Source organism: Plasmodium relictum (assembly GCF_900005765.1).
Source record: "Plasmodium relictum strain SGS1 genome assembly, chromosome: 6".
Lineage (NCBI taxonomy): Eukaryota > Apicomplexa > Aconoidasida > Haemosporida > Plasmodiidae > Plasmodium > Plasmodium relictum.
In genome coordinates, this window is record NC_041684.1 from 451,786 (window position 1) to 478,491 (window position 26,706).

The window sequence follows — 26,706 nt, forward strand, 5'->3', positions numbered from 1 at the left end:
TAATTTAGTATCATTTTTCATTTAGAATATATTTTTAAGTCGTAAAAAATATTAAGTTCAAACAAAAAAAAAAAATAAAATAAAATAAAAAAAAGTAAAATAAATAAATATATAAAATAAATAAATAAAATAATAAAGAATATAAATAAATAAAAATAACGTTATTAAATAAAAATATATATACTTTAAAAATATTTAAAAAAATAATTCAACCTTAAGCTTTATATATGAACATATATATATATATAATATAATTTATATTCAATTAAAATACTCTTAAAATATGAAATTTAGTAAAAAAAGTTGAAAACCCCATTAATATATTATAATTTTTTTTTCGTTTTATAAAAGAAAAAAAATAATAATCATTCTTGAATTAAAAAAACAAATTAAAAAGGGTAAAAATAAAAATAAAAATAATATTGTATATAAACAAATATCACATCAAAATATGATAGCTTAAAAATCATACAACTGTTATTTTAATCAAAGTGTGAATTTTATAATTTCAATAAATAATTAATAAGATGTAAAATAAAAATTTTAAATATAAGTTTTCTATAACAATTTATTATTTTAATTATATATTATTCATCTTTTATATTTCAGTTTTTACTTTTTATTTTATCCATTATTAATTTTTTTTTTTTTTAACATTACTATTTCAATGTTTTTCTATTTCATGCAAAAAAAAGAAAAAATTAAATTTAGTGAAAATGAGCAAAATCTTAAAATTTTTTTTTTTTTTTTTCATTTGTTAAAATAGTTGGAAATTTCTATATTAGATCTTTAATTACAAAAATTTAAAAATTCATTAAAAGAACAATACTTTTTTTACACCAAAATTAATTATTAAAAGCAAGAAAAAAAAATTAATCCTATATTATATGGTTTATTAAAATTACGCATCAATGTAAAATAATGAAATGATACATAATTTAAATAGCTTCTATAAGAAACAAATTTTAAAAAGTTCTTAAAAAAAAAAATAAAATAAAAGGAAAATTAAAATTGTTAATCTATTTTATTTTAATTTTTTTTTTTATTTTTAATATTATTCACATTTATCATATAAAATTTTATTTTTAAAATACATATATTTTTATAAGAATTTTTTTTTTTCTTGTTTAAAAGAAAACTAATAAGATATATTAGGGTGTTATAGCAAATAGAAATATTATTTAGTTATAATTCATTTTATTATATATTTAAATGATAATAATGATACTCTAAAAGTGAATACTCATACATTTAAAAAAAGAAAATAGAAGTATATATATAAATATATATATAATAAAAAGTATAATTATGTTAAAATTCAGTAAATTTTTATTTTGCAAAAATGTTAATAAAAGGTTTTTTTCATATCGAGGCTATAAATTTGATAAAATAGGAGAAAGCCAAAGTTTAAGCGCCGAAGAGGTTAATGAATTAGACAAAGTAAGTATGGTCTCTCTTAAGGCATTAAAAATACCCGAATATGTAAAAAATAAATTGCATAATATAGCAAAACAGTTTATAAAAAAAAAAGATTTAGAAAAATTAGGTAGATTTATGGCTAAGAAATTGACAAGTAGAACATGTGTTGAGTTGCCTAGAGTTCTCCCATCAAAATTATTATGTGAATCAGAAGAAGAAAAAAACAAAATAGAAAAATTGTTAGATAAAAAGTCCTATAAGTGTTTGAAACAATTTTTGACACAATACAACAAAAAATCAAAAGAACTAGAACAAATAGCACTGACATATGCAGAAGATTCAAGACATAAAATAAATATATCATTTTTTCCAGAAGCATCTATTGCATATACAATTCATAAGTTTAATGGTCATTATGGAATTGTATATAGAATACTTCATGAAATAAAGATTAGAGTATCAGATTTTTATCCTAAAAATTTTTTACATTATTCAGCAGTACCTGCTGTAGGTATAATAGCTGCCCAAGAAATATTTAATTACAAATTTGATAATATATTAGCAGTTGAATCATCAGAACATTTAACATCAATATCAAAGTATTTAATTGATAAAATACCTAATGTAAAATACCAAATGCATTTATACGAAAATGCTGATTATTTTGACTTAATTTTGTTATCACACACATTATTGTCTTTGTATGACTATGATTCAAGAATTCTCTTTATTAAAAATATTTGGAATCGTTTATCAAAAAATGGAATTATAATAATCATTGAAAATGGAACACCAACTGGATTTCGTATGCTGCATTCAATTAGAGAAATGTTCATTACTGAATTAAAATATGATAAATTTCACATTGTTTCACCATGCCCACATGAGAGTATATGTCCATTATCCTTAACGGGAAAGGATTGGTGTCATTTTTCTCAGAGAACTCACAGATTGTCTCATCATATATATTGTAAAGGTAGTAGAGCAAAAAATATAGAAGAAGAAAAATTTTCATATTTGGTTATAAGAAAATGTGAAGGCCCTAGAACAAAATATGAATCTGAATCAGCAGCCTTAACACCTCAAGAAAAATCTTATTTTTGGCCTAGAATTGTAATGCCAACAATAAAAGCTGGAAAACATGTATTAATTGATGTATGTTCCTATCCATATAATTTTGAAAGACTTGTAGTTACTAAAAGTTCTCCTTTAATTACAAATTTAAAAACAAGAAATGGAACAATTTTAAAAGGATATGGCTATAAAAATGCACGAAAATTGTTATGGGGAGATTTATGGAGATTTACAAAAAGAATTAGTAGACCCGATGCAAGACTTTATACACCCGAAAAAACGAAAAAATACTTATATCGTTTATATCAAAAGCAAAAAAGAAGACAAAATATTAAATCTGTTGTTGATAATAAATCTCAAGATTATTATGATTCACGTTCAATACAATATTACGGTTCATAAACAAAAAAAAAAAGAAAGTAAATAAAATTACTAGTAAAGTATAAATCTAGAATAAATCAAGTATAAATACTAATATTAGGAATATTAATTTTTTTATTATTACATACGTGTATATTTTCAATTAAAAATTAATTTTTATATAAATATTTTTTTTATATAGATATTTTATCTCATATTTTTCATAGAATTTTTTTTTATTTTAATTTAATAAACTAATTTAATATTACATTTTTATTTTTTTATTTATTTATCTTTTTTTTTCTATTTTGAGATTATTCATATAATAATTTGTGTAGAAATTATATTTTATAAATTTTAATTTTATATCTATCCTATAAATGTATATATTCATTATATATAGCTGTATAAATTTAATTTACATATGTTTGTTATATAAATATTTATTTATAATAAAAATATTCAATGTTCTTTCTCAATGTTATAGATTTTAAATTTTACATTTTTTAAGTTTATTAGTGAATTTTTTTAAAATTTTTTTTTTTTTTGTGATATCAATTTTATGTAGACATAAATCTCTCTCTCTCTTTATATATATATATATATATATTTATTTATTTATTAATTTATATTTCCTTTTTTAACCATTTATTTTAAAATTATTTTATGTTTTTTAGTTTTATTAATAAAAATAATAATTTTTTTTTGTTTATTACATGAAATAAACTTACAATAAAAACTAGTTTTTTAAATATACAAATATATATAAAGAACAAATTTATACAAAGCTAATGCAACATGAATTATATTACAAAAAAATGAAATGGTAATTGAAATTATTCCTATTATTTAATTTTCAATTTCAATTAATTTTTTTTTTTTTTCTTTTCTTTTTTTCTTTTTTTAATAAAAAAAATTTAATATTCAAAAGATGTTACTTTAAATCAAAAAAAAATTTTAAGAATGTTCTTTGTTCCAAAAAAGGTTGCAAATTCTAATATATTTTTCCATATAATTTAAAAATTTATTTAAAACTTTTTATCTTATAAACTACTTGCTATAACTATAGTTTCTATTTTTATATTAATTAACGTATTTCTTTTTATTTTTTTATAGACAACTTTCATGTTATTTTTTAAAATGCACAAAGAGTTAAACTATAGGTAAAAATTAATATTCTTTAAAAGAATATGCATAAAAAAAAATTAAAACAAAAATACATAATGAAAAAAAAAAAAAAAAGATGACATGTATTGACGTTTGAGATATTCTCATTTTATTTATTACCTATTTAAAAGTAATATTTTTTTTTAATTTAAACATTTTAAAATTAAATGATTCATATTATTTATTGAAAATTGTTAATAATATTCCATATTATTATTTTAATGTTCTTATTTTTTTTTTTTCCCTTTAATTATTTGGTATTTGCTTCTTTATATTTTTAGTTCCCTTTTTTTTTAAAACTTTTTTAACTTTTTTTTCATTTTTAATTTCATTAATACTTTGGTTTTTATCTTTAATTTTTGTATTTTTTTTAATTTCTTGTTTTTTCTTTTCAATTCTTTTTTCTTTTTCACCTTTGTTTTTAAATTCCTTTTTATTTCCTCCTTTATGATTCAATTTTTTTTTTTGTTCCTCTTTAATCTTTATTTTTTTTTTATTATCATCTTTATTATTCAATTGCTTTTTATTTTCAACTTTTATTTTCAAATTTTTTTTCTTTTCTTTTTTTATACTCTTTTTTTCTTCACCTTCCTTTTTTGTGTTGGACTTCTTTTTAGCTTCTTTGGTTTTAACTTTTTTTTTTATTTCTATATTTTCACCTTTACCTTTTCCTTTTCTTTTTAATTCTTTTTTATTTTCTTCATTATTATTCAATTCCCTTTCGCTATTTTTATTTTTTTTAATTACATTCTTTTTTCCTACAGTTGTAACTTTATTTATACCGTTTTTATTTTTTTTAACTTTAGCAGATTTCTTATTCTTGTCTTTCTCATTTCCATTTATTTTTGGTAAGGATTTTTTCTTTTCTTCAGTATTTTCATTTTTATTTATATTTCCATTTTCTTCTCTTTTTAATAGAAAACCTAAAATATCATCAGCAGAATTTGTAGGAGATACTCCTTTTTTAAAATAAGATAAATTAAAATCATTTCTTATTATTAAATGTGATCTTATTATACTATTTCCTTTTAAACAACCAATTTCTCTTAGTAACTTTTTTTCTTCATCACATAGTAAGTCGTACTGCAAATTTAATTTTTGTTTCCATTTAGCCTATAAAAAAAATTGAAAAAAGAGAAAAAAAAAAATTTATGTTTTTCAATTAAAAATAAAAAATAGATAAAATAAATAAATAAAAATAATAAATAAAAAATAAAGTAATATATTATTTTATTCTTTTCATCATTTTATACTTGTGCCTTAGGAGAGTCAGCAGACAAACCATAAACAAAAAATTTACTTTTCACAATTTTTTCAAAATTTTCTTTGAATAATTGTGCTTGTTTTGTACATCCGGGAGTGTTTGCCTTAGGATAAATAAAAATGACCATGCCATTTTTATCTTTATTTTTTTTTATTTCATTATACAAATTGGTTTTTTCATTCTTTTCATTTAATAGGTCAATTTTTAAAATTGAATCTGTTATTGTTTTATCTGAAAAAATAATAAAAAATTATATATTATTTATAAATAAATGACTTTTATTCATTTATTTCGTTCTTTTTATTTTCTTTATTGTATTTTTAATATGTATTTTTTTTTTTTTTTTTTTTTACTTTCTTTTATTTGATCCATGTATAATAATTTTATTCATAAAAATAAAATTTATTTTCCTTGCATTATATGTATAACCACAAAAGATATTAAAGCATATATATAAATATTTATATACGAAATTATAAGAAAAAAAAAAAAAAAATTCAACCAATTATGATGCAGAATATTTCGTGGAGTATATAACAAAATATTTTACAATAATTTTAGAATTGCAACAAATATAAAAATAAAAATATATTTTGTACACACAATTTTTGTAATACTTTTATAATAATGCAATGATTTATTGATTTATATTTTATAATAACAATAAAAATATATAAGTATTCATTACATAATTGAGAAAAAAAAAATTGAAATACAAAAATCTTTAGTGCATATAAAATTTTTTTTTTTTTCGAACATTCATATTTTTAATGAAGAAAAAAAAAAAAAAAAATAATATTTATACGTTTATATATATACATAAAAAAAAAATTATAAAATACCTTTATGCACATGTATTTTTTTTTTTTTTTTTTATATTTTTATATATGTCTTTTAATTTTGCACTGTTTTTTTTAAAATTTATTGTTTAAAAATATTTTGTATACAAGGTATTTTATTTTTTTAATATTGTTATTATTTTTTTTCTTTTAAGATAATCAGATTTTTTCTATTTAATTTTTTTTTTTTTATATAATTTATAAGAAAGGAATACTCTTATATTTGTAGCATAGTTCACTTTTTATCTATTAAATATTCTGTTTTCTTTTTCTCTTTTTTTTTAATTTTTTAGAACATCTAAATATATGGTATAATTAAATTATTCTTTTTTTTTAAGTATAATACATTTAATAATATAAATAAATTATTTTGAAAAAAAAATACTTTTTTAAAAAAAAGAAAAAGAAAAAGAAAAAAAAATTAATAATACACAATTTATTTAATACTAAAATATTAGAATTACTTAGGGATTGTTTCTAAAGTAATAGAGAATTGTTGAATATATATATATATAACTATTTTAACTATACAGATATATAAATTTATTATTTTTAATCTTATATAATTTTTTTATTAATACAAATTAATAATTAATTTTATATATCTATGTATTAACAATTTTATTCTATTACGAAGATATCATTAAAAATACAAAAAAAAAAGAAATTAATAAAAATATCTTTTATATAATATAAAAAAAATTAACTCTTGCACATTTTTCTTTCTTTTTTAATATTTATGCTCAAAGAAATATTTAATTTTGTAAATGACAAATTAATAGATAGGTATTAAAGATACAAAATGATTTAAAACTTTCTATTTTTATTTAATTTTATACATTTTATTTCTATTATAGAAATTTTCTCTGCTATTGCTTTTAAAAATGAATAGGAATATTTTCTAATTCCAAAATATTAAAAAAGAAATATATTCTCTTATTATCTTCTTTATCATACCAAACATTTTACAATAAATATTATTAACTAAAATTTTTTTTATTTATTTCTTCTTTTATTTCCAATATCTCATTTATACAATATTTGAAGCTAATTTAAATTTTACAGTATTTAAAAAAAAAATTAAATTGTTAATTTTTAATAGTGTCTTTTCAAATATAATAAAAATATTAAAAATAGAAAAATATTACTTAAAAAAATAATTACACAGGAAAAAAAAAAAAAGAATTTCATGAAAGTAAAAGAGAAGTAAAAAACATATAAAAAAAAAAAAAAACACATTTATAAAATGCAAAATAAAATAACAACTCTTAATTTTTATTATTAATAAAGAAATAAATTCATATAAATACATAAAGCTATGTATATATTTTTTATTAATATATTTTCAAAAAATTACATAACTTGTAACGTACTAGATTCTATGCATCCAAGATATTCATTATTTATGGTAGCAATAGCAAACATATTGGATAAGTCGTAGCGTATACCTTGTAATTTTATTCGAACAGCTGTTTGTGGTTTTATATTATAATCTCCTGAAGAAAAGCATGGGTAATGAGCATCTTCTGCATATTCAAAACATTTTGGAATAGCAGTCCTTGAAATAAAAATTTTTAATGGTCCTGCTTGAGCAAAAAAACCTAGTTTATTTACATCTGTAACAATAGCATCTAATACCTAAAAAAAAAGAAAAAATTCATATAAATATATATTTTTATTTAAATTTGATTTTTTTTTTTTTTTTTATTTGTATATAATTTCTTTTTTTTTATGATTTTTCATATGAATTATTATTATATTTTAAATTTACTTCATCTTTAAATGGTTTAAAAACAATAGCTTGATATTTAACCCTAACAACAATCATTCCTGTTCCATCTTGTACTCTTCCGGGTTCATTATGAATTATTCTAATTACACAAATTATATATCCATATTTAGCATTACACTGTCCTTCAACACTATTTCTTAACATATCTTCTATACATTGCTGATATCTTGGTCCTAATTGGCTAGGTTTTATGGTTACATTTTTCCATTCTTCAATGACAAAATACATTTTAAACTATAATTATTTATATTTTGTTTTTCTTTTTTTATAAGTAATAATTCTTTTTTTTTTTTTTTTTCTTTTTTCTTTTTTCTGCTTTATTATCAAAATTTTTTTTTTTTTTTTCCTATTAGAAAATTTTCTTATCAATCATATTTCAAGTAAATTGATGAATATGTAAAAATATATATTATATTTTACTATTTAATGACTTCAAAAACATATATTTTAATTTTTAAATATTTTATAATTTAAATACATATTTTAATTAAAAAAATACAATTTATTTTAAAAATATTTCTTAGTTTAAATTGGAATATTTTAAAATTATATTTATACTTTCAAAAAAATTGATACATATATTTTGTATTTGAAAAATTTAGAAAAATTATATTTTTTTTTTCCAAATTATTCCATGTTGTTGTTATAATGAATATATATTTACATTTATAACCTTAACATCATTATCATTTTATAAAGATAAAAAAAAAATTTTTTTTATATTTTTTAGTATTTATAAATCTTAAAAAAAATCAAAATTTTGAAGTTATTACAATTCAATTTTAAATTATATATAAATATTTATTTTTAATTTTATATATACTAAATAATAAATACATGCTTAATATTATTTTATTCCTTAAATTTTTTTTTTTATGTTTTAAAGAAAAATAAATAAATACATATATAAGATATATGTATACATAATCCCTATTATATTTTTCAGAGCTATGAGTATCACAGCTGGAAAGTGTTGTAAATATATTAGAAAATATTTCACAAATGGATTACGTAAAAATGCTTTACCTTATTTTATGTATTGTAAAAATAAACCATTTCTTATGAATCCAAAATTAATACAAAAATATTCTTTAGATAATGTACCAAGAAATGTTATAAATAGGTTATATAAAAAATAATAAAAATATCAACAATATTTTAATCGAGTTTTATTTTTAAAATTCCTTTTTTCTTTTTAAAATTACATTATAGGTATATACAAGATAAAAGAAGATTGAAGAGTGATAATATGTAAAAATTGAATAAAAATAAATAATATTCAAAAAGTATATAAGATTTTATTCTCGAATGAATATGCCATTAATATTTTTTAAATTACCAAAAGAATAGAAAATGATAAAAGTACTCAATATTTTTTTTCAATAATAAGTAAACACACATACAAAACATTTAAATTATTATAAAAACTTTAAGGAGATAAAAAAAAAAAAAAAAAATATTTAATATATAGATGTTCATTAAACTCTTTATATTAACCATTGTTTTCTTAGAATTTTCAATATTAAATATTTTTTAATAAAAAATTCCATTCCTAAATATTCTATTGCTTCTATTTCAAATTTATAGTTCATTTTTTTCATTTCACAAACTTCTTTTCTAATTTTAGAATTATAGTTTAAATTTTTGTCTTCTAATAAATTTCTTATTACGTTTTTTTCTTTTTTAGTTAATACTAACAGTGACTCTTTTGGAAACAATCCAATATCTTCTGAACACATACCAATCCATTTTATATTTTTGCAAGAATATATAGAATCTTCATTTGCTGAATTCCCTTCTTTATATGTTAGATAAATTCTAATACCGTAAGGATCATAATCCCCAACATAAGCACACTATATAAATAAATATAAGATACATTGTAAATGTTTCTGAAAAGATAAATAAATTATTTCACATATTTTAATCAAATAGTTACTTCTAAATTAAATAAGACCATAAGTTGGTAAAGAATTTTTCTTGTTGCAAAATCAGGAAATCCTTTTCCAGTTATTAAAATGCAAGGAAGAATCTGAAAATAACATATATATATATATATATATATATATATGTATAATTAGGATTTTTTTTTTTTTCTAAAAAATTCCGGTATACATTCCAAATTTTGTGTTGGCAAAGTTTTTGATAAAGAGAATATTTTTCAACGACCAATATGTAATGAGCTGAGGTATCAATTTTATCAACATTTAAAAGATACTCATTAATCATTAAACCGTTGTCTAAAATTTTAAACAAAAAAATGTTTAAATATTTTTAATCCTTTTAATGCTATATTAGTAATTTTTTATATTAATTTTTATTGTTATATATATATATTATTTTCTTTTTAAACAAAAATTTTTCCAAATTATTTATTTACTCATTTCACTCAGACTTAAAATTTCATTGTTTTTTTTAAGTACCAGTAGCCCAGCTATGCATCCTATATATATAATAAAATATACATAAATTAGAACTTATGAATATAATATTTGTGAAGAAAAAACATTAAATAATAAAACAATTAAAAAGTATAAAATAATTTAATTAGTTTATTTTTTATTTATATAAATAGAAACAATAAAATTAAATAATAGAAAGAAGATACATATTCTTAAGTACATTAAAAAAAAATTTTTAAAAAAACCTTTTTCTGATGCATATATGTTTAATGTTGATCTCGGAAAACCTAAAATATTACAAACCTCCTAAAAATTATTAATAAATACGTTTATCTTTTATTTTTATTTCTTTTGTCTTTTTTTAATATTTTTTTTTTTTTTTTATATATTTGCAATTTATTAATTTAACTTTTATATGCCTATTAGTTTGAGTTTGCTTATAGAATACATTATAAAGTTTGTAATAAATTTCTCTTTGTGTGCAACTCTTATCCTTTATATTAAAGTTTTAAATGATAAAAAAAAAAAAAAGATGTTATATATAATTTTAAGATATTATGGCTGCTGAATTTAAAATATAGGAAAATATTCAAAAATAGTTATATAAATAATGTTATGCAAAAAAAACCTGAATAATCATGTTGTTTATTAATTCCACAACTGAGAGAGCTGATAATAAATACAAAATAAAATGATAATAGATAAATAACGTAATAAAAAAAAATATATATTTATTTACTTCTGCATAATCTAATTAGTTTTTTATCGAAAAGGTTACTAGAATAATTTTTATCTAAATTATTTTTAAATATATCAACATTAATATTTAACAACCAAGAAATTATTTGTAGAACAAAATCTTCAATAGCTGTAAAAAAATTACATAATATTTTTTTTTAAAATTTATCTTTATTAAAAAAAAGAAAAGAAAAATTTTTAACCATCAAAAATTTTATTTTTATCAATGAATTTATAAGTTATCATTTTTGAGGGATATAAGGTACTTTATTATGTTTTTTAATTCAAAGAAAAGAAAAAAAATTAACAAAAACAATTTTTATAAAGAATAATTTTTAAATTTATAAAAAAAAAAAGAGTAAAAGGCAATATGAAAGAAGAAAGTTAATAAAACTTAATACATTCTAAAAAATTTTTAATGTATATACAACTCTTAAATGAAATTGAAAAAAAAAAAAAGAGGAATTAATATTATTATTATAATTATTCCTAATATTATTATTATGTATTAATAAAGACTTGTTTGCTTCATTATGCTTAAAAATTCTTCTTGACTAATTTCTCCGTCCATATCTTTATCAAACTCATCAATCATGGCTTGTAATTCATCATCAGACAAATTCTCTCCCTATAAATTTTAATTAAGATTAATTTTAAAACATTTTTAAAAATAATACTAAGAAGTAATTAATATAGTATTTTTTTTTTTTTTAAATATCTTACTAGTTCTCTAGAAACTCTTCTTAAATTTTTTAAGGATATTTTTCCTATAGAGAAAAAAAAAAAAAATAATAAAATAATAAAATAATTGAATTAAAATTTTGATATATTTTAAAATTAAATTAGTAAAATATTTTTTCTCAAATAAGAATGTAAATAATTTTAACTTAAACTTCTATATTATACTTTGTTATTATTATAAATTACCTGTATCATCATCATCAAATAATTTGAAAGCTTTTATTATTTCTTCTGTTGGGTCTCTTTCACTGATTTTTTGAGTCACTATAAAAAAAAAAAAAAATTAATAAATGAAATTATATTTGGCTATTTTATAAATAGTATTTTTTTTTTTTTTTTTACTAATATCTAAAAAATCATTATAGTCAATGTGCCCAGAATTTGATTTATCATATTCTCTCATTAATTCTATAACATCAGCTTTTTTTACATCAAAACCGAGAGCTCTTATAGCAACCTTATAGAAAGAACATAAAATAGTAAAAAAATTAATATGGTCATGTCATATTTAAGAATATCCAGTGAATATATAAAAAGCACATAATTTTAATGACAGAAAAAATTAAAATATCATTATAATCATTTATATATTTTCATATTTTAAGGATTAAATTTAACAAAAAAAAAAAAAAATAAAACATAAATTTACATATAATACAAAATATTGCTTTTTCTTTTTTTTTTTTTTTTTTTTGCTTTGAATAAATATCAGGAAAGAGAAAGTGCAATTCACAATATTGAAATAAATATATAAAATTTAATACTTTAAGCTCATGATAATCTATTTTTCCTGTTTTTTCTGTATCAAATAGATCAAAAGCTTCCTTTATTTCATTTTTTTGCTCATCTGTTATTTCGTTTCTTCCTCTTCTTCTATTACTACTTATAGGTCTATTGGCTATTGCTCTTGGTGTAAAGTTTACACCTTCACTTTTTCTATTTATCATTAGTTTAATAAAAGTAAAAAATTAAAAAAAGATATATATATACATTAAATTATGAAATACAATACCAATATTTTTTAAAAATGTAAATAAAGAATAAAATGTGCATTAAATAACTAAATGTAATAAAAGGAAAATAATAGTTGAATTTTTCACTATAATTATAAAAAAAATATATATATTATAAAAAAAAAATTATTTTTCAAAAAATAGGAGAGGTTAAAGATTAATTTTATATTAATTATGTAAATATTTATTTCTATTCTTGAATGTGTTATGTAATAAAAAAAATATATATGTATATATATTCACTAAATAAAAATATAATAATAATTATTTTTAAGAAAATGCTTACTTTTAAAAATATTTTAAATTATTAAGAATTTTATTTCATTTATATAAAATAAATTATTATAAATAATGACAAAAATTTATATATACAAAATTTATATATTTTAAATAAAAAAATAAATGTATTCAAAAAGTAAATTTTAAAAGATACTTTATAAAAATGTTCAATTAAAAATTGAGCATTTATATGAAAATAAAAGTCTTCTAAATTGTAACTTCATAATAAAAACGCTTTAAATGTATGAAAATATGAATAAATATTAACCATATGAAATAAAAAAATATTTTATCCTTTATAATAAAAATATTGAAAATACCATAAGAAAGGGGATTTCTTTTAAAAAATTTGAAAATACACTTTTTTTTTAAAATACGATTAAACTACTTAAACTATATAAATATATATACCTATGCTTTTTTTAATATTATTTTTATTTTATTATTTTTTCCTATTAAATTTATTATATTCAATTTTTTATAACACAAAATATTACGATAATTTTATCCTTTTTTATTTTTGTTATTTTAAGACAGTTTAAAAAAAAAAAAAAAAAATAGAGGCATATGTAACTATCTCCAATGGTTCCTTTGTATTCTTATTATATAAAATGATATATTGATATTTTATAATATTCTAATTTCTCTTTTTATATATTATTTTTTATAATTAAGATTTTTTTTTTTTTTAATAACTTATTTTTACAATTTATTTTTAAATTTTTTTTCATGAACATTTAGAAAAAAAAAAAGAAAAAGAAAAAAAAAATATGGACAAAATTTTCTGAATTATTCATAAAAAAATGAAAAAAATATGCATTAATTAAAATATATAATTTTGCTCATTTGTTTTGTTTCTTTCCTTTTTATTATGTTTTATTTTATTTATTTATTTTATAATTTATCTATTTTTTAAGCTTTTATATCTTTTTTTAAAGGTCCATAATATTTAGTTTTTTCTTCACTAGTCTGAAATCTTCCATGACCAATTTTTGATGAAGTATCAATAAATTTCAATGTTACTTGTGATAAAGCTTCTCTTGAAACTTGAGGTAGTAAAGTTTTTCTTAATGTGATAGGTCTTTTTTTTGTTCCAGCTACACATCCTTTTAATAAAATAAAATCTTCATTTACAATACCATAGTGAGGAAATCCACCCATTGGTGTGATTTTCTTTTCAGTTATATCAGCATCAGTTGATGCATTATTTTTATCTTTTCTTAAACCTATTCTGTAAATTTTTTTGTTTCTTTCTGTTCTATGAAAATAACCTTTTTGTCCATGTCTTGGAATTTGAAACTGAACTCTTGCTGGATGCCATGCACCAATACATGCTACCTTTCTTAATCCTCTGTGTGTTTTTCTTGGTAATCTCTTAACTCCATATCTACTAACTACACCTTTTGTACCGTGTCCTTTCGTTACACTGATAACATCAATCATTTCATTTTCATTAAAAACGGTTGACACTGGTAAATTTTTTTCAAGTAAATCCTTTACAAATTCTATTTTTTCTTTCATAGTACCTCCATTTATTTGGATTTCCATAATATGTGCTTTTTTCATTCTTAATGGAGTTTTGGAAGGTTGTGTGTGACAAATTGCTCTTAAAACAGTGCAGTACTTTTCTATTCTCTTGAACAAACATTCTTTTGTTGATTCTGGAACATTTAAAGATTTTGTAAAAGCTTTTTTTTCTGATTTATACCAATTTTTATAATATCTTCTTCTAAATTCATCAGATACATGATTAGCCCATACGGTACTTAAAATTCTTAAACCTTTTGGTGTTTCTCTGTATCCAACTATTCCTACAACAACCATTGGTGCGCATTCAATAATAGTACATGCTTCAACAATTTCTTTTTTGTGTAATTTTGATCCAGGTTTATCTACTTCTCTGACTATATGAGTCATTCCTGCCTTATATCCCATAAATGCTGTAAAATGAGGTGGTTTTTCTTTATCATCTTTTGGAAATGATCTTATTTTTCCTCTTAATCTTTTACATCTTTTTCTAGGTAAAAAACCTAATGAACCATGGCGTGGCCTTTCAAATTTACGATGTGACATTTTTTATAATAATGTATAAAAATATATATATATATGTGAGAATAAACAAAAGAAATATAAAATAAAATACTATATTAAAAAAATATATATATATATTATATTATAATGAAATTCCTATACATAATAACTACATAAAATATAAAAAATTTTCTATATAAATATTATAAAAAAGTTATATAAAAAATCAATTCATTATAATAAAATATTATAAAAAAAATTATATTTGCATATAAAATTTTTAAATTAAAAATAAAAAAAAAATGTTAAAAATGAAAAAATAGTTAAAAACACTTTATATATATATATATATATGTATATACATAAAAATATAAACATGTATTTTTAATTTTTATATTTGAAAATAAAAATTGATATAAATTAATATATTTGAAAAAAAAAATTTGAAAATAAAAATGTAAATATATATGCATACAAATTTATCTATACACAAACTGTAGTACTGTAATTTATTTTAATAAATTTTCTCTGTAATTAATTATTATTTTATCCTTTAAATAATTGAAAAGTTATTTTATTTTTTTTTTTTTATTAATATCATATTAACATAAATATATAAAGTATTATATTCAAATTTATTAGCTTAATGTTATATGAAACATTTTTTTATAAATATATATAAATACGTTTTATCTCTACTATTCTATAATATTTCTTCTTTTTTGTATTGTAGAATGTTTTTTAAAAATTCAAGCATATTTTATTTTTACTGTATATATTTTTTAACCTTTTAGAGTCTAAAGTGCATCATTTATTATTCACTTCAAAAAAAAAAAAAAAAAAGGAAAAAGAAGAAAAGGAAAAAAGAAAAAAAGAAAAAAAGAAAAAAAAAATTTATTTTTTTTTTCAACTTTTCATTAAAAAATAAAATTATCAAAAACATTAAAATTAACATTAAATAATTTTATTTGTAATTAAATAGAGATTGTTAGGGAAAAAAAAAGGAAATACTATAAAACTTTTAGTGAAGTATATATATAATTTGTTAAAGTATTTGTTTAGTAGTTCATATATTTTTTTTTTTTATAGACTTTTATAGAAGTTTTTTTTATATTAATTTATTTTATACATGTATATATATATATATAGATATAGATATTTTTTTTATTTAAATATATTAAAAAAGTAAAGGAAAAAATAATAGAAAATATTTAATTATATTATATTTTTATATTTATGTTATTGAAAGTAATAATAAGTTAGATATATATTTTATATTCATTCGTGACTTTATAGAAATAATTATATATTTAGTTTTAGTTAAAATTATAGGTAACTTCGTGTACAATCCCTTTATTCTTATGCTTTATCACATTATTCTACTGAATTTAATAATTAGCATTAAAAAGTACTATTTAGAAATTAAAAAAAAAAGACAAAAAAAAAAAAAATATCCATTATCCTTTTTTTTATTTTAGTATTTATTTTATCACTCATTTAATGCTTACTTGTACTATAAATTATATGCACCTCTACTATTTTTAAAAAACATGTCACCTAATTAATTATATAATACAACTTTATTGTTTTCATTTAAGCAAACTGCTTCTATTTCTTTATAACTTAAAAAAAAATAAAACTCAAATTTTCTATCTTCAAGGTATTAATAACACCTTATAATAAAATAACAAAGAACCCTAATACATTATAAAAAATGTTTAGTCAACTTTATATATATTGTAGCAAATTTTTATTATTACATATTTAACCAAATTGTTATAAAGAATTCTTATAAATACATTTCTACATTTACAGAAAAAAAAAAAAAAAAAAAAGTGTATTTACACCTAAAAGATATTTTGTTTAATATAAATTATTAATGAATACATTTTTAATTACCATGCTCATAATTGTATCTAAATAGTTTCTTCTGAATTCGTTATGAAAAAGAAAAGATATATAAAATAAAATAATTGGATTTTTTTTTTTTTTTAGCTCCAATAACTTAGTTTAATAAATGAATATCATTAAAAAATTTTTTTAATTATTTTTGTTTAATTATTTTTATCATATATATAGATACACTTGTAAAATTACATGTCTTAAAAAATGAAGGAAATTAATAAATCTGAAAAAGATATAAGGCAATTGTTGCCAGTTATGGTAATTTCTTAAAATTTTATCTTTCTAAATGAAACAGATAATTTTTTTACCTTTTTTATTTTTTACTATTTTTTATAAATACGTTTTAGTTAATAGGTTTTGTTACAATAGTAATGTATACTATATTTGTTACAGTAAATGACTTTAAAAAAACAAAAAATGAGAACATTAGAAAAAATTTATAAATAAATAGATACTATTTAGAATTATAATTTCTTTATAACATATATATATATTTATTTTAATTTAATAACAATAATATGTTAGTTTTATTGTATGGTTCTACTACAAATTAACGTGGAGAAACAATATGTTGACAATAATCTATTAAAAGAAGGATATACTAAATTAATAACTTGTATAAAAATATATATATATATATGTTATTTTAATAATTATAATTTATAATATTTTTGTTTCCTTTTTTTTTAAAAGTTCATATTTTATTATTTTTACTAATTTGGTCATTTTATAAAACATGTACGGTAGATCCTGGCACAATTCCAGGTAATTATAAAAAAAAAAATTTGTTTATATATTAAAATAATTGTTAAATGAAAATAATTTCTTGTTCTGATAGATACACATGAATGGATGGTTGAACCAGACGTTAGCAGAATAAGAGAAAGAGAACTAACAGGTTAAATAAATTTATGAATTATGTAAAATGTTATACTTCAAACAATGATTATAAAATATTATATTCATATATTTTCATTTTGTTTATCAGGTGAACTTCGTTTCTGTGTGCACGAGCAGAAATATAAACCTGATAGAACTCATTATTGCAGGTTATATATATGATTCTAGTGTATGTTGATATTTAAAAAATGCAAAAAAGATAAAAAGATCTTTTTCTCAGAGCAATAAAAAAAAATGTATTAAAAATGGATCATTATTGTCCATGGGTAATAAAAGATTTTTTTTTTTTTTTTTTTCTTCAATTTCATAGAACTATTTTTCAATAGTATAATATATATATGACTATATAATTTATAAAAATAATTATAATAGTTAAAGTGAAGTACTCCTTTATAAATAAATGGAAATATTTTAATCTTTTCATTAATGTTTATACTATTATATCTATTGAATATTTTAAACAATTTATACAGGTTGCAAATTGTGTTGGTTTTTATAATTATAAATTTTTTTTGTTAAGTTTGTTTTATGCTAACTTATGTTGCTTTTATGTAGAGATAAATTGCCATTCATCATTTCCTGATTTTTATTCAAATCCAAATGTTCTATTCAATGAAGTTTTTTATTTGTTCCTAGAGATTGTCTTAACTACTGTTATATTATTGTAATTTTTTTTTAATAATTCTTAAGAATTTTACATATATATATATATATATTAAGCATTCATACATATATATTACTTTTTTTTTTATTAACAGAATAATTTTTCCTTTTTTTTTATTTCATTTATACCTCACTTCGAAAAATTACACAACTCTTGAATTTTGTGTTGTAAGAAATTGTTTTTTTATATATATAATAATATTTATTACCATATATGTATATATAAATTTAAAAAAATAAAAAATTTTTCTTTTAGATTGGACAGAGACAAAAAAAAAATATTTATGATTTGGGTGTAGAAGAAAATTTTAAACAAGTTTTAGTAATTATTTGATAATACACGTTTCAAATAATGCATGTGTATTTAATCTTAATTTTATTTTTTATATATATAAATTTTTATTGTAATTTTTAGGGAGACAATTTTTTGTTTTGGTTTTTACCAATTGGAAAGCCGAAAGGAGATGGGCTGTTCTATAAAACTGTTGAAATTAATAATAAATTTATAAAAAAAAATTAAAATTTTTAAATATATATTTATTTATATAATAATAATAATACAATATTTCTATGTGTTAAAAGAAAAAAATACAAATACGCATATATGTACACTTTATTTTGAGCTTTCATTTATTTATATATATGTTCCTTTTTACAGATGACAGATGTAGATTGATAAATATATTTAAATAAAATAAAAGTTTTGATCAAATATATGTATGTATATATTTTATAATTTATTTTTTTTTTTTTTTTTAATATATATATATATATATCATTTTTTTTTTCTTTTTTGTTGTTTGTTATCTAAAATTTATAATTTTATAAAAATTTATAAAAACATAAAGTTGCATGAAATTTTTTTTAGTTTCTTCTTTTTAATATTTTTAAAAAAATTAATCTAAATTTTTTAATTATTTTATCCAAATACAAAATATAATAATAATAAATACTTAATAACATGTTATAGAACTTATAGCCTTTTTTTTTTTTTTTTATCAATTGACAAATATAATAATGAAATTTATAAAATTATCTCTTAATTCTTATCCTGTCAAGTAAAAAATAAACTTAATAGTTTTTTTGTTATTATATAGTAGAATTCTTCACATTTAATTTTTTTTTTTTTTTTTTAATAATTATTAAGATTTTATAATAAAACATACAAAATTACCAATATATTAAAACTAAATGGCATAGGTTTAAAAAATTCAGAAGAAGAAGAAATAAAAAATTATCTTATAAAGTTTGATCTAAATTGTATGACTTATTTAATTGATAGTCAAGACATAATATATTTAGAATTTTATAAAAAAAAAGATTGCCAATCTCTATTTAATTTCTTCAATAATGTTAAAATAAAAATTAATAAAAAAAATAAAATAAAAATATTTTTTTACTTCATTTCCATATTTTCTTATAGAGTATTTATCTAGCTGTATATATATATATATATATATATATATATATATATATATATATATCTTTCCTTAAATATAATTCATTTAATAATATATCTTATTTTTTAGAATGAAAGAAATGGAAACACCTTAAATAAATATGATATAACTGCAGAATATGCAAACATTAGATATGAAATAAATAATAATGTTTCTAATAAATATACAAAAAATTATTCAAGTATTTTAAAATGTAATGAAAGTATTTCTATTTATAGAAATGTAATTGATAAAAAAATTTCTGATGAAATTATTCAAAATTATAAAAGCTCACAATGGTTAAAATATACAAAGAATAATGGTACATTTTTCTTAATATAATTAAAATAATAAAGAAAAAAGTGTTGTAAAAATAGATATATTAACATATTTTTAAAAATGTAAAATATTCCAATATATTTATTTATTTTTTTCTAGAGATAAATATTTGTCATTACTTTTGCCGAACAATTCCAAATAAAATATATAAATCCTATTGCATAAAAAATTTAACTTCATTTTTTTCATCGGAATTTCTAAAAAAGATAAAAAGTGTATTTAATGGTAGAGAACCAAATCAAGTATCAGTTTTAAATTGTCATACAAAAAAGTCTATTGAATATGTCATTGAATCAAGCTTTATATTTGAAGTAATTTTTTTTTCAATAATGAAACTTATTTAATATACTTAATAAACATTTTATTATACAATTATATATATACATATATTTATGTGTTTATTCACTTTTTCTTTTTTATAGAACGAAATAGCTTTTCTAGTTCTTGAAAATGACTTACCTATATCTTTTTTTGATATTAGAAATAGTAAATATGTATATGTATAATTGTATATTTAATAAAAATATAAATAAAAAAAGTGTATATGAATGTAATTTTTCAGATAGTAAAATGAATTTATTAATATCAAGCAATACACTTTTAAGAATTAATGGAAATTCTAGATATGAATTAATTTTTGGTATACCAAAAAAAAAGAGTATACATCTTGAAGATACAGTAATACAAAATTATTTTAAAATTATGAAATAATAAAAATAAAAAACAAAAGAAAAAGAATAAAATAACAATTTTTTTTTTTAATACAGGTTATAGATCGAAAAAACAGTTATTTAATAATATTTCGTTTTATTAAAGATGATTTAGAAAATATCTTAACTGAAAAAAAGAAAATTGAAAAGAATAAAAATGAAAAACAAGAGAAAACTTGTGTTTCAGTAGATATAAATAATTTTAGTTCAGAAAATTTAGAAAAAAAATACGTCCTTGATGTATACAATCAAATAGCACAACATTTTGATCATACTAGGTATTTAGAAAAAAAAAAATACATATATATATGAATAGAAAAATGATATAAATAGCACACTTTACATACGTATATATTTATCCTTTTTTTAAAATAATGTTTTGTTTGATAGATATAGAACTTGGAAAAATGTAGAGAATTTAATAAATGAAGAGAAAGAAGGAAATATGATAATAGATATTGGATGTGGTAGTGGCAAGCATTTAGGTGTATCCTCAAAATATTTTTTTTGGGGTTTAGATTTTAGTTTATATTTATTAAAAATAGCACAAAAAAAGAAAAATACAGATTTATTTTTAGCTAACTGTGTTAATATACCTTTAAGATCAAGTAAAAATACATTATTCATTTTTTTATTTTATAGTTTTCTATAATATTCTATTCTTTTGCTTTAAACATTTTTCAGATTTAGCTGATTTATGTATTTCAATAGCAGTTATACATCATATTGGCACTCATGAAAAAAGGTAATTAAAATATAATAAGAAATAGTTATTTTCAATATAGAGAAAATAAAATTATGAATAATTAATATATATGTTTTTTTAAATAGAAAAAAAGCTATTGATGAAATGGTTCGGTGCACAAAAATAGGTGGAAGGATTCTAATATACGTTTGGTTTTATAAAGAAGAAAACATAAAGAAGTTTTTATTTTATTCTTACATATATAATTGAAACTTTATATTCAATATCATTTTACTTTATTACAATTATAATTTTTCATAAAAAATGAATATCACTTCATTTATTTATAGGGCATACGAACAACAAGATAATATTGTTGGAAATAGGCAATTCGATTCTCAAGATAGTAAATTATGAATTTTAATTATAGTGAAATTTTTTTTTTAAATTATTTTAATTACATATTTTTTTAGTTTTAGTCATTATAATTTATATGCTTTTTCTTTTTAAATTATATATTAATATATGAGAAATAAAATGTGAATAAAAAGTGAAGTTAATTCAAAATTTTTATTTTGTTTTCTTTTAGTTTTTGTACCTTGGTATTTACAACAACAATATACAACAAAAGAGAGTGAAGAAGGGGAATATAATTCTCATCCCTTTAAAAAAGGTAAAATATTATTCATATATAAATTATATAAATGTGATTAATTCAATATTAAAGTTTTAAATAATGCATATTTTATATATTATTTAAAGTTTAAATTTAATAGAATGAAAGAACATTTCTTTTTTCATATTAAAAAATTTGTGTATTAAATGGAAGGAAACTTATAGAACTTTTTTTTTTTTTTTTTTTTTTATCTCAAGATCTTTTGAAATTACAAAGATATTATCATGTTTTTAAAAAAGAAGAAATATACGAATTATGCAGAAGTGTTAATGGTGTGAATGTTGAAGAAATTTATTTTGATTGTAATAATTGGGGTGTTATTTTAAGAAAAATTTTTTAATTTTTTATTATTCTAATAATATTTTCATTTGAATTAATATATATCAATTTTTTTTATTACATATTTTCTTAAAACATTTTTAGCTGATATATATATATATTTTATAAATATGTTCCTTTTAATTATTAATACTTGATAAACAAATTTTATTTTGTAATATTATATATTAATATTTTAAAAGAAAAAATGAATAAAGTTATTTAAAATAACATTAATTGTGCTTTTAAGGAAATTTAAAAATAAGAAATTATATTTTTACTTATTATGTAAAATAGTTACTCTTTAAAAACACTTTTTTATTTTTATCATACTTAATCTTTTTTTTTAACTTTTCAATTTGTATATATATATATATATATTTATTTATTTATTTATTTATTTATATAAATTTAAAAATACTTTTTATAAATTTCTTTTTTTTTTGATTTATACGTTTATATACATATATTTTTTTAATTGAGTTTTACAGATAGTTAATTTCCGCCAAATTGACTTATGTATTAAATATCTATAAATTAATTGTTAGAATATATATATATATATAATTATTCTCAATGAAAATATATTATGTTAATAGCTGCTACTTTCCTTTATTAAGCTATAAACCAAATATAATTTATTATTATATTTTCTTAAGACAAATCAATAGATATGATAAGAATAAATTATCTTCTGATGAAGTATACGACATCATTATAGTTGGTGGTGGCTTATTTAGTTGCTGTTTATATTATTTTTTAAAAAGAAAAAATCCTTTACTTAAAATATTAATAATCGAAAAGGAAAAAATATTAGGAGGATATATTAAAACGTATAAAAATAATGAAAATTTTCTGTTCGAATTAGGGCCAAATATGTTTAAACTAAATAATGATAGTTATAATTTAATTAGGGAATTGCAATTACTTCGCGATGTGAGAATATTAGATAAAAGACTAATAAGATATATATATTACAACAATAAATTATATCCATTACATTTTAATATCATTGGTTACTTTCTTTTTCCTCTCATAAAAATTTCAAATAAAGTTAAATTAATTTTTAAATTGTTTTTTAAAAAATACAAAAATGTAAATTTATATAATGATGATATTTCGGTAAAACTTTATATGAAAGAGAATTTTGATTCACAGCATTATAAATTTTTACTTTTACCTCTTATTTATGGTTCTTGTGGTGGTAATGGTAATATATCAGCTATTTCCTTTTTTTCTAGAAATTTAAAAATTTGTAAAAATAATATAAATAACCTATGTATTTGGAGTGAAAAAAAAATAGAAAAAAAGGAGAATAAATTAAATATAAGAAAAGTTGGTAATACTTTTCATAATTTCTGTTATAAAATAAATAAAAAAGAAAAAATATTTCAGTATATGAATATATTAAATAAATATAATCTCTCAAATTATAATGAAAAAATGAAATTAAATGATCATAATAAAAGGAATGCATTTCACACAAATAAGAAAAAAAATCTAAATTTAATTAAAGAAATATTTATTTTAATAAAAAATACATATAACAAATTTCTTTTTTTATGCGAAAAGTTAGTGAAGAAAAATAGACAAGAAAAAGAAAAGAAAAAAAAAAAGCAAATTATTGGAAAAATAGTGTCATTAAAAAATGGCTTATATGAATTGATAAGTAAATTAAATAATTATATAAATGAAGAATATGTGTATATAAATTGTGAGGTAGATTTTATTAAAAGAACAGATGAAAATTTATGGATGTGTAGTATAAAAAAAAAAAAAAAAAATTATAAAATATATAGTAAAAATGTTGTTTTAACTGTAAATTCGAAAATATGCTCTAATATAATGAGATATATCCTTCCTTTTGATATAAAAAGTATTCTTTTAAAATTTTCGTACTCAAATATAATAAGTGTAACATTATACTACAATAAAGAAGATGTAAAAATACCAACTAATTTTTTTGGTTTTTTATCATCTGATAAAATGGCACATATACTAGGTTGTTTTTACATTAATAATATGTTTAAAGAAAGATGTAATAATGATAATATAGTATTATTAACCTTATATATGGGTGGGCAAAACAATCCTAATGATATTTTCTTAAAAAAAGAAGAAATAGAGAATATTATCTCAAGAGATTTAAAAAAAATATTTCAAATAACAAATAATATAAAACCAGTTATTTTAAAAATAAAGAAATGGTATAATGCTATACCTTTTTATTCACACAATTATGAAAAAGAGTTAAGATATTTTTTAAATGAATTAAAAAAACCAGCATATCAAAATTTGTATATTGATTCCGGATGGATAACAGGAACATCCATATCAGATAGAATTACATCTGCAAAGGATTTATCCGAATTTATGCAATCATAAATTTATAATGAATAAAATTTATGAATACTTACAAAAGGATTACTGGGAAACTATAGTATTAAAAAAATTTGCAAAAAAAAAAAAAAAAAAAAAACATATATAAATAGAAAATAAAATTCTACAGCTCTTAAAAAGAAATTAAAATGATATTAACTAAAAAAAAAATCAAAGTCTCTAAAAAAAAATTAAATAAAAGGAGAATATATAAATAAATATATATACATTTATTTGATATCATATTCTTTCTTTTAATAATTAATAAAAATCCTAACTAAAATAGATTTAATTTTAATACAAAAAAAAAATTTTATAACAAAAAATATTTTTCTATATATATATAAATTTTATTCATAAAAATATAAGTTTCATATACTTAAAAATATATATTAAAAAAAAATGCTATGAATAAAAAATTTAAATTTAAAAATAATGATAAGTAAATGAAAAAATGTAATTTTTTTATTAATAGTTAACTATATTTTACTTGAAAAGAAAAAAAAAAAGCTAATAAATATATGTATGCATATTTATAAATGTATTTTCTGTTCCACTTTTTCATTAAATGTTCATGAAAACACCTTGTGTTGCAATAGGGGATTTGCAATTGGGGCAAGTTGCACTTCTAATTAGCCATAAATCAATACAAGATTTATGAAAAGTATGATTACATAGCAATAAAGTTCTAACACATTCATCAACTTGAAAATCGTTTAAACAAATTGAACATTTTGTTTCATGTGAAACGTCTTTTATATAATAATATGGTAAATTTTCAATTTGTTTCAATCTCAACCCTTTTCTATAAATAAATATTCCATAATCTCTTATTAAGTCAATGTTATCACTCCACCTAGAAAATATATCATTTGATTGCATATTATTAATAGCTCTTTCGTATATTCTTGATTGATATTCTAAATAAATAGATAAAATTATAAAAAATAAATATAATAAAATCCAGATGTAGCAAAGAACTATCCATAATACAATAAACCACGGATGACTATTACTAGGCAAACAATTAGGTGTGTACTTTATTATTTTATATATCCATATAGTGCCTATAACATTCCATATTATGAAAAATGGGAATAGTATACATAGAACTAAAAAGTTAATAAAATTTGGTGGATTATTTCTTCTATATATAATAAAATGATCATTTTCGTTGCTTAAATGTTGTGCTAAAAAATGTGATAATCTAAATAGCACAATAGATATAAAAGATATGACTAACCATAGCTGTATAGGCTTATAACACTTAGAAAAGCTTTTCCACTGAATAAATATATCTGCAATAGAATAACATACTGATAAGATAAGTATAAAATCATTGAAGGTTATTCTTATTCTAGTTCTTTCTCTTTCATATTCCATTTTTTATTATTTATTTAATTCTTTTTTTTTTTTTTTTGTTTTTCTTTTTATTTTTTTAAAGAAGAATGTATATATGGCATTTCGATAAAAGCAATTCATCTCATAAAAAATGTAAAAAGATAACTTTAATATATATAAAATTAAGGTATTATATATATATATATGTCATTGTTAATTTTAATAGTTATAT

The 26,706-nt window shown here is 17.8% G+C and overlaps 11 protein-coding genes across 11 annotated transcripts; 5 read left to right on the forward strand and 6 right to left on the reverse strand.

Moving 5' to 3' along the window:
* Nucleotides 1-1,308: 1,308 nt before the first annotated feature.
* PRELSG_0610800 (mitochondrial ribosomal protein S22 precursor, putative) lies at nt 1,309-2,895 on the forward strand (the record flags this gene model as incomplete). Its single annotated transcript, XM_028675565.1, has 1 exon — nt 1,309-2,895. The coding sequence occupies one exon, from the start codon at nt 1,309-1,311 to the stop codon at nt 2,893-2,895; it is 1,587 nt and encodes a 528-aa protein (XP_028532141.1).
* Nucleotides 2,896-4,266: 1,371 nt separating this feature from the next.
* nPrx (merozoite capping protein 1, putative) lies at nt 4,267-5,656 on the reverse strand (the record flags this gene model as incomplete). The annotated part of the gene is made up of 3 exons (XM_028675566.1): nt 4,267-5,133; nt 5,274-5,515; nt 5,638-5,656. The coding sequence occupies 3 exons, from the start codon at nt 5,654-5,656 to the stop codon at nt 4,267-4,269; spliced, it is 1,128 nt and encodes a 375-aa protein (XP_028532142.1).
* A 1,820-nt stretch (nt 5,657-7,476) lies between these two features.
* Nucleotides 7,477-8,143, reverse strand: PRELSG_0611000 (DNA-directed RNA polymerase II, putative; the record flags this gene model as incomplete). The annotated part of the gene is made up of 2 exons (XM_028675567.1): nt 7,477-7,761; nt 7,895-8,143. The coding sequence occupies 2 exons, from the start codon at nt 8,141-8,143 to the stop codon at nt 7,477-7,479; spliced, it is 534 nt and encodes a 177-aa protein (XP_028532143.1).
* A 722-nt stretch (nt 8,144-8,865) lies between these two features.
* Nucleotides 8,866-9,170, forward strand: PRELSG_0611100 (conserved Plasmodium protein, unknown function; the record flags this gene model as incomplete). The annotated part of the gene is made up of 2 exons (XM_028675569.1): nt 8,866-9,038; nt 9,128-9,170. The coding sequence occupies 2 exons, from the start codon at nt 8,866-8,868 to the stop codon at nt 9,168-9,170; spliced, it is 216 nt and encodes a 71-aa protein (XP_028532144.1).
* A 232-nt stretch (nt 9,171-9,402) lies between these two features.
* On the reverse strand, nt 9,403-11,301 carry PRELSG_0611200 (topoisomerase, putative; the record flags this gene model as incomplete). The annotated part of the gene is made up of 9 exons (XM_028675570.1): nt 9,403-9,771; nt 9,855-9,947; nt 10,031-10,155; nt 10,296-10,358; nt 10,563-10,623; nt 10,727-10,810; nt 10,946-10,986; nt 11,057-11,185; nt 11,259-11,301. The coding sequence occupies 9 exons, from the start codon at nt 11,299-11,301 to the stop codon at nt 9,403-9,405; spliced, it is 1,008 nt and encodes a 335-aa protein (XP_028532145.1).
* A 262-nt stretch (nt 11,302-11,563) lies between these two features.
* CEN3 (centrin-3, putative) lies at nt 11,564-12,743 on the reverse strand (the record flags this gene model as incomplete). Its single annotated transcript, XM_028675571.1, has 5 exons — nt 11,564-11,683; nt 11,779-11,822; nt 11,983-12,060; nt 12,139-12,253; nt 12,561-12,743. The coding sequence occupies 5 exons, from the start codon at nt 12,741-12,743 to the stop codon at nt 11,564-11,566; spliced, it is 540 nt and encodes a 179-aa protein (XP_028532146.1).
* A 1,257-nt stretch (nt 12,744-14,000) lies between these two features.
* Nucleotides 14,001-15,161, reverse strand: RPL3 (60S ribosomal protein L3, putative; the record flags this gene model as incomplete). Its single annotated transcript, XM_028675572.1, has 1 exon — nt 14,001-15,161. The coding sequence occupies one exon, from the start codon at nt 15,159-15,161 to the stop codon at nt 14,001-14,003; it is 1,161 nt and encodes a 386-aa protein (XP_028532147.1).
* A 2,067-nt stretch (nt 15,162-17,228) lies between these two features.
* On the forward strand, nt 17,229-19,107 carry DHHC10 (palmitoyltransferase, putative; the record flags this gene model as incomplete). The annotated part of the gene is made up of 11 exons (XM_028675573.1): nt 17,229-17,282; nt 17,372-17,416; nt 17,550-17,640; nt 17,718-17,789; nt 17,863-17,922; nt 18,013-18,073; nt 18,145-18,190; nt 18,398-18,588; nt 18,683-18,755; nt 18,844-18,909; nt 19,003-19,107. 11 exons carry the CDS (start codon nt 17,229-17,231, stop codon nt 19,105-19,107), a joined length of 864 nt encoding a protein of 287 aa, XP_028532148.1.
* A 497-nt stretch (nt 19,108-19,604) lies between these two features.
* Nucleotides 19,605-22,776, forward strand: PRELSG_0611600 (methyltransferase, putative; the record flags this gene model as incomplete). The annotated part of the gene is made up of 13 exons (XM_028675574.1): nt 19,605-19,645; nt 19,735-19,939; nt 20,117-20,348; nt 20,465-20,676; nt 20,788-20,851; nt 20,928-21,043; nt 21,133-21,353; nt 21,466-21,683; nt 21,760-21,820; nt 21,907-21,972; nt 22,111-22,166; nt 22,350-22,433; nt 22,634-22,776. The coding sequence occupies 13 exons, from the start codon at nt 19,605-19,607 to the stop codon at nt 22,774-22,776; spliced, it is 1,719 nt and encodes a 572-aa protein (XP_028532149.1).
* Nucleotides 22,777-23,330: 554 nt separating this feature from the next.
* On the forward strand, nt 23,331-25,139 carry PPO (protoporphyrinogen oxidase, putative; the record flags this gene model as incomplete). The annotated part of the gene is made up of 1 exon (XM_028675575.1): nt 23,331-25,139. The coding sequence occupies one exon, from the start codon at nt 23,331-23,333 to the stop codon at nt 25,137-25,139; it is 1,809 nt and encodes a 602-aa protein (XP_028532150.1).
* Nucleotides 25,140-25,697: 558 nt separating this feature from the next.
* PRELSG_0611800 (zinc finger, C3HC4 type, putative) lies at nt 25,698-26,516 on the reverse strand (the record flags this gene model as incomplete). The annotated part of the gene is made up of 1 exon (XM_028675576.1): nt 25,698-26,516. One exon carries the CDS (start codon nt 26,514-26,516, stop codon nt 25,698-25,700), a length of 819 nt encoding a protein of 272 aa, XP_028532151.1.
* Between the last annotated feature and the right edge of the window lie 190 nt (nt 26,517-26,706).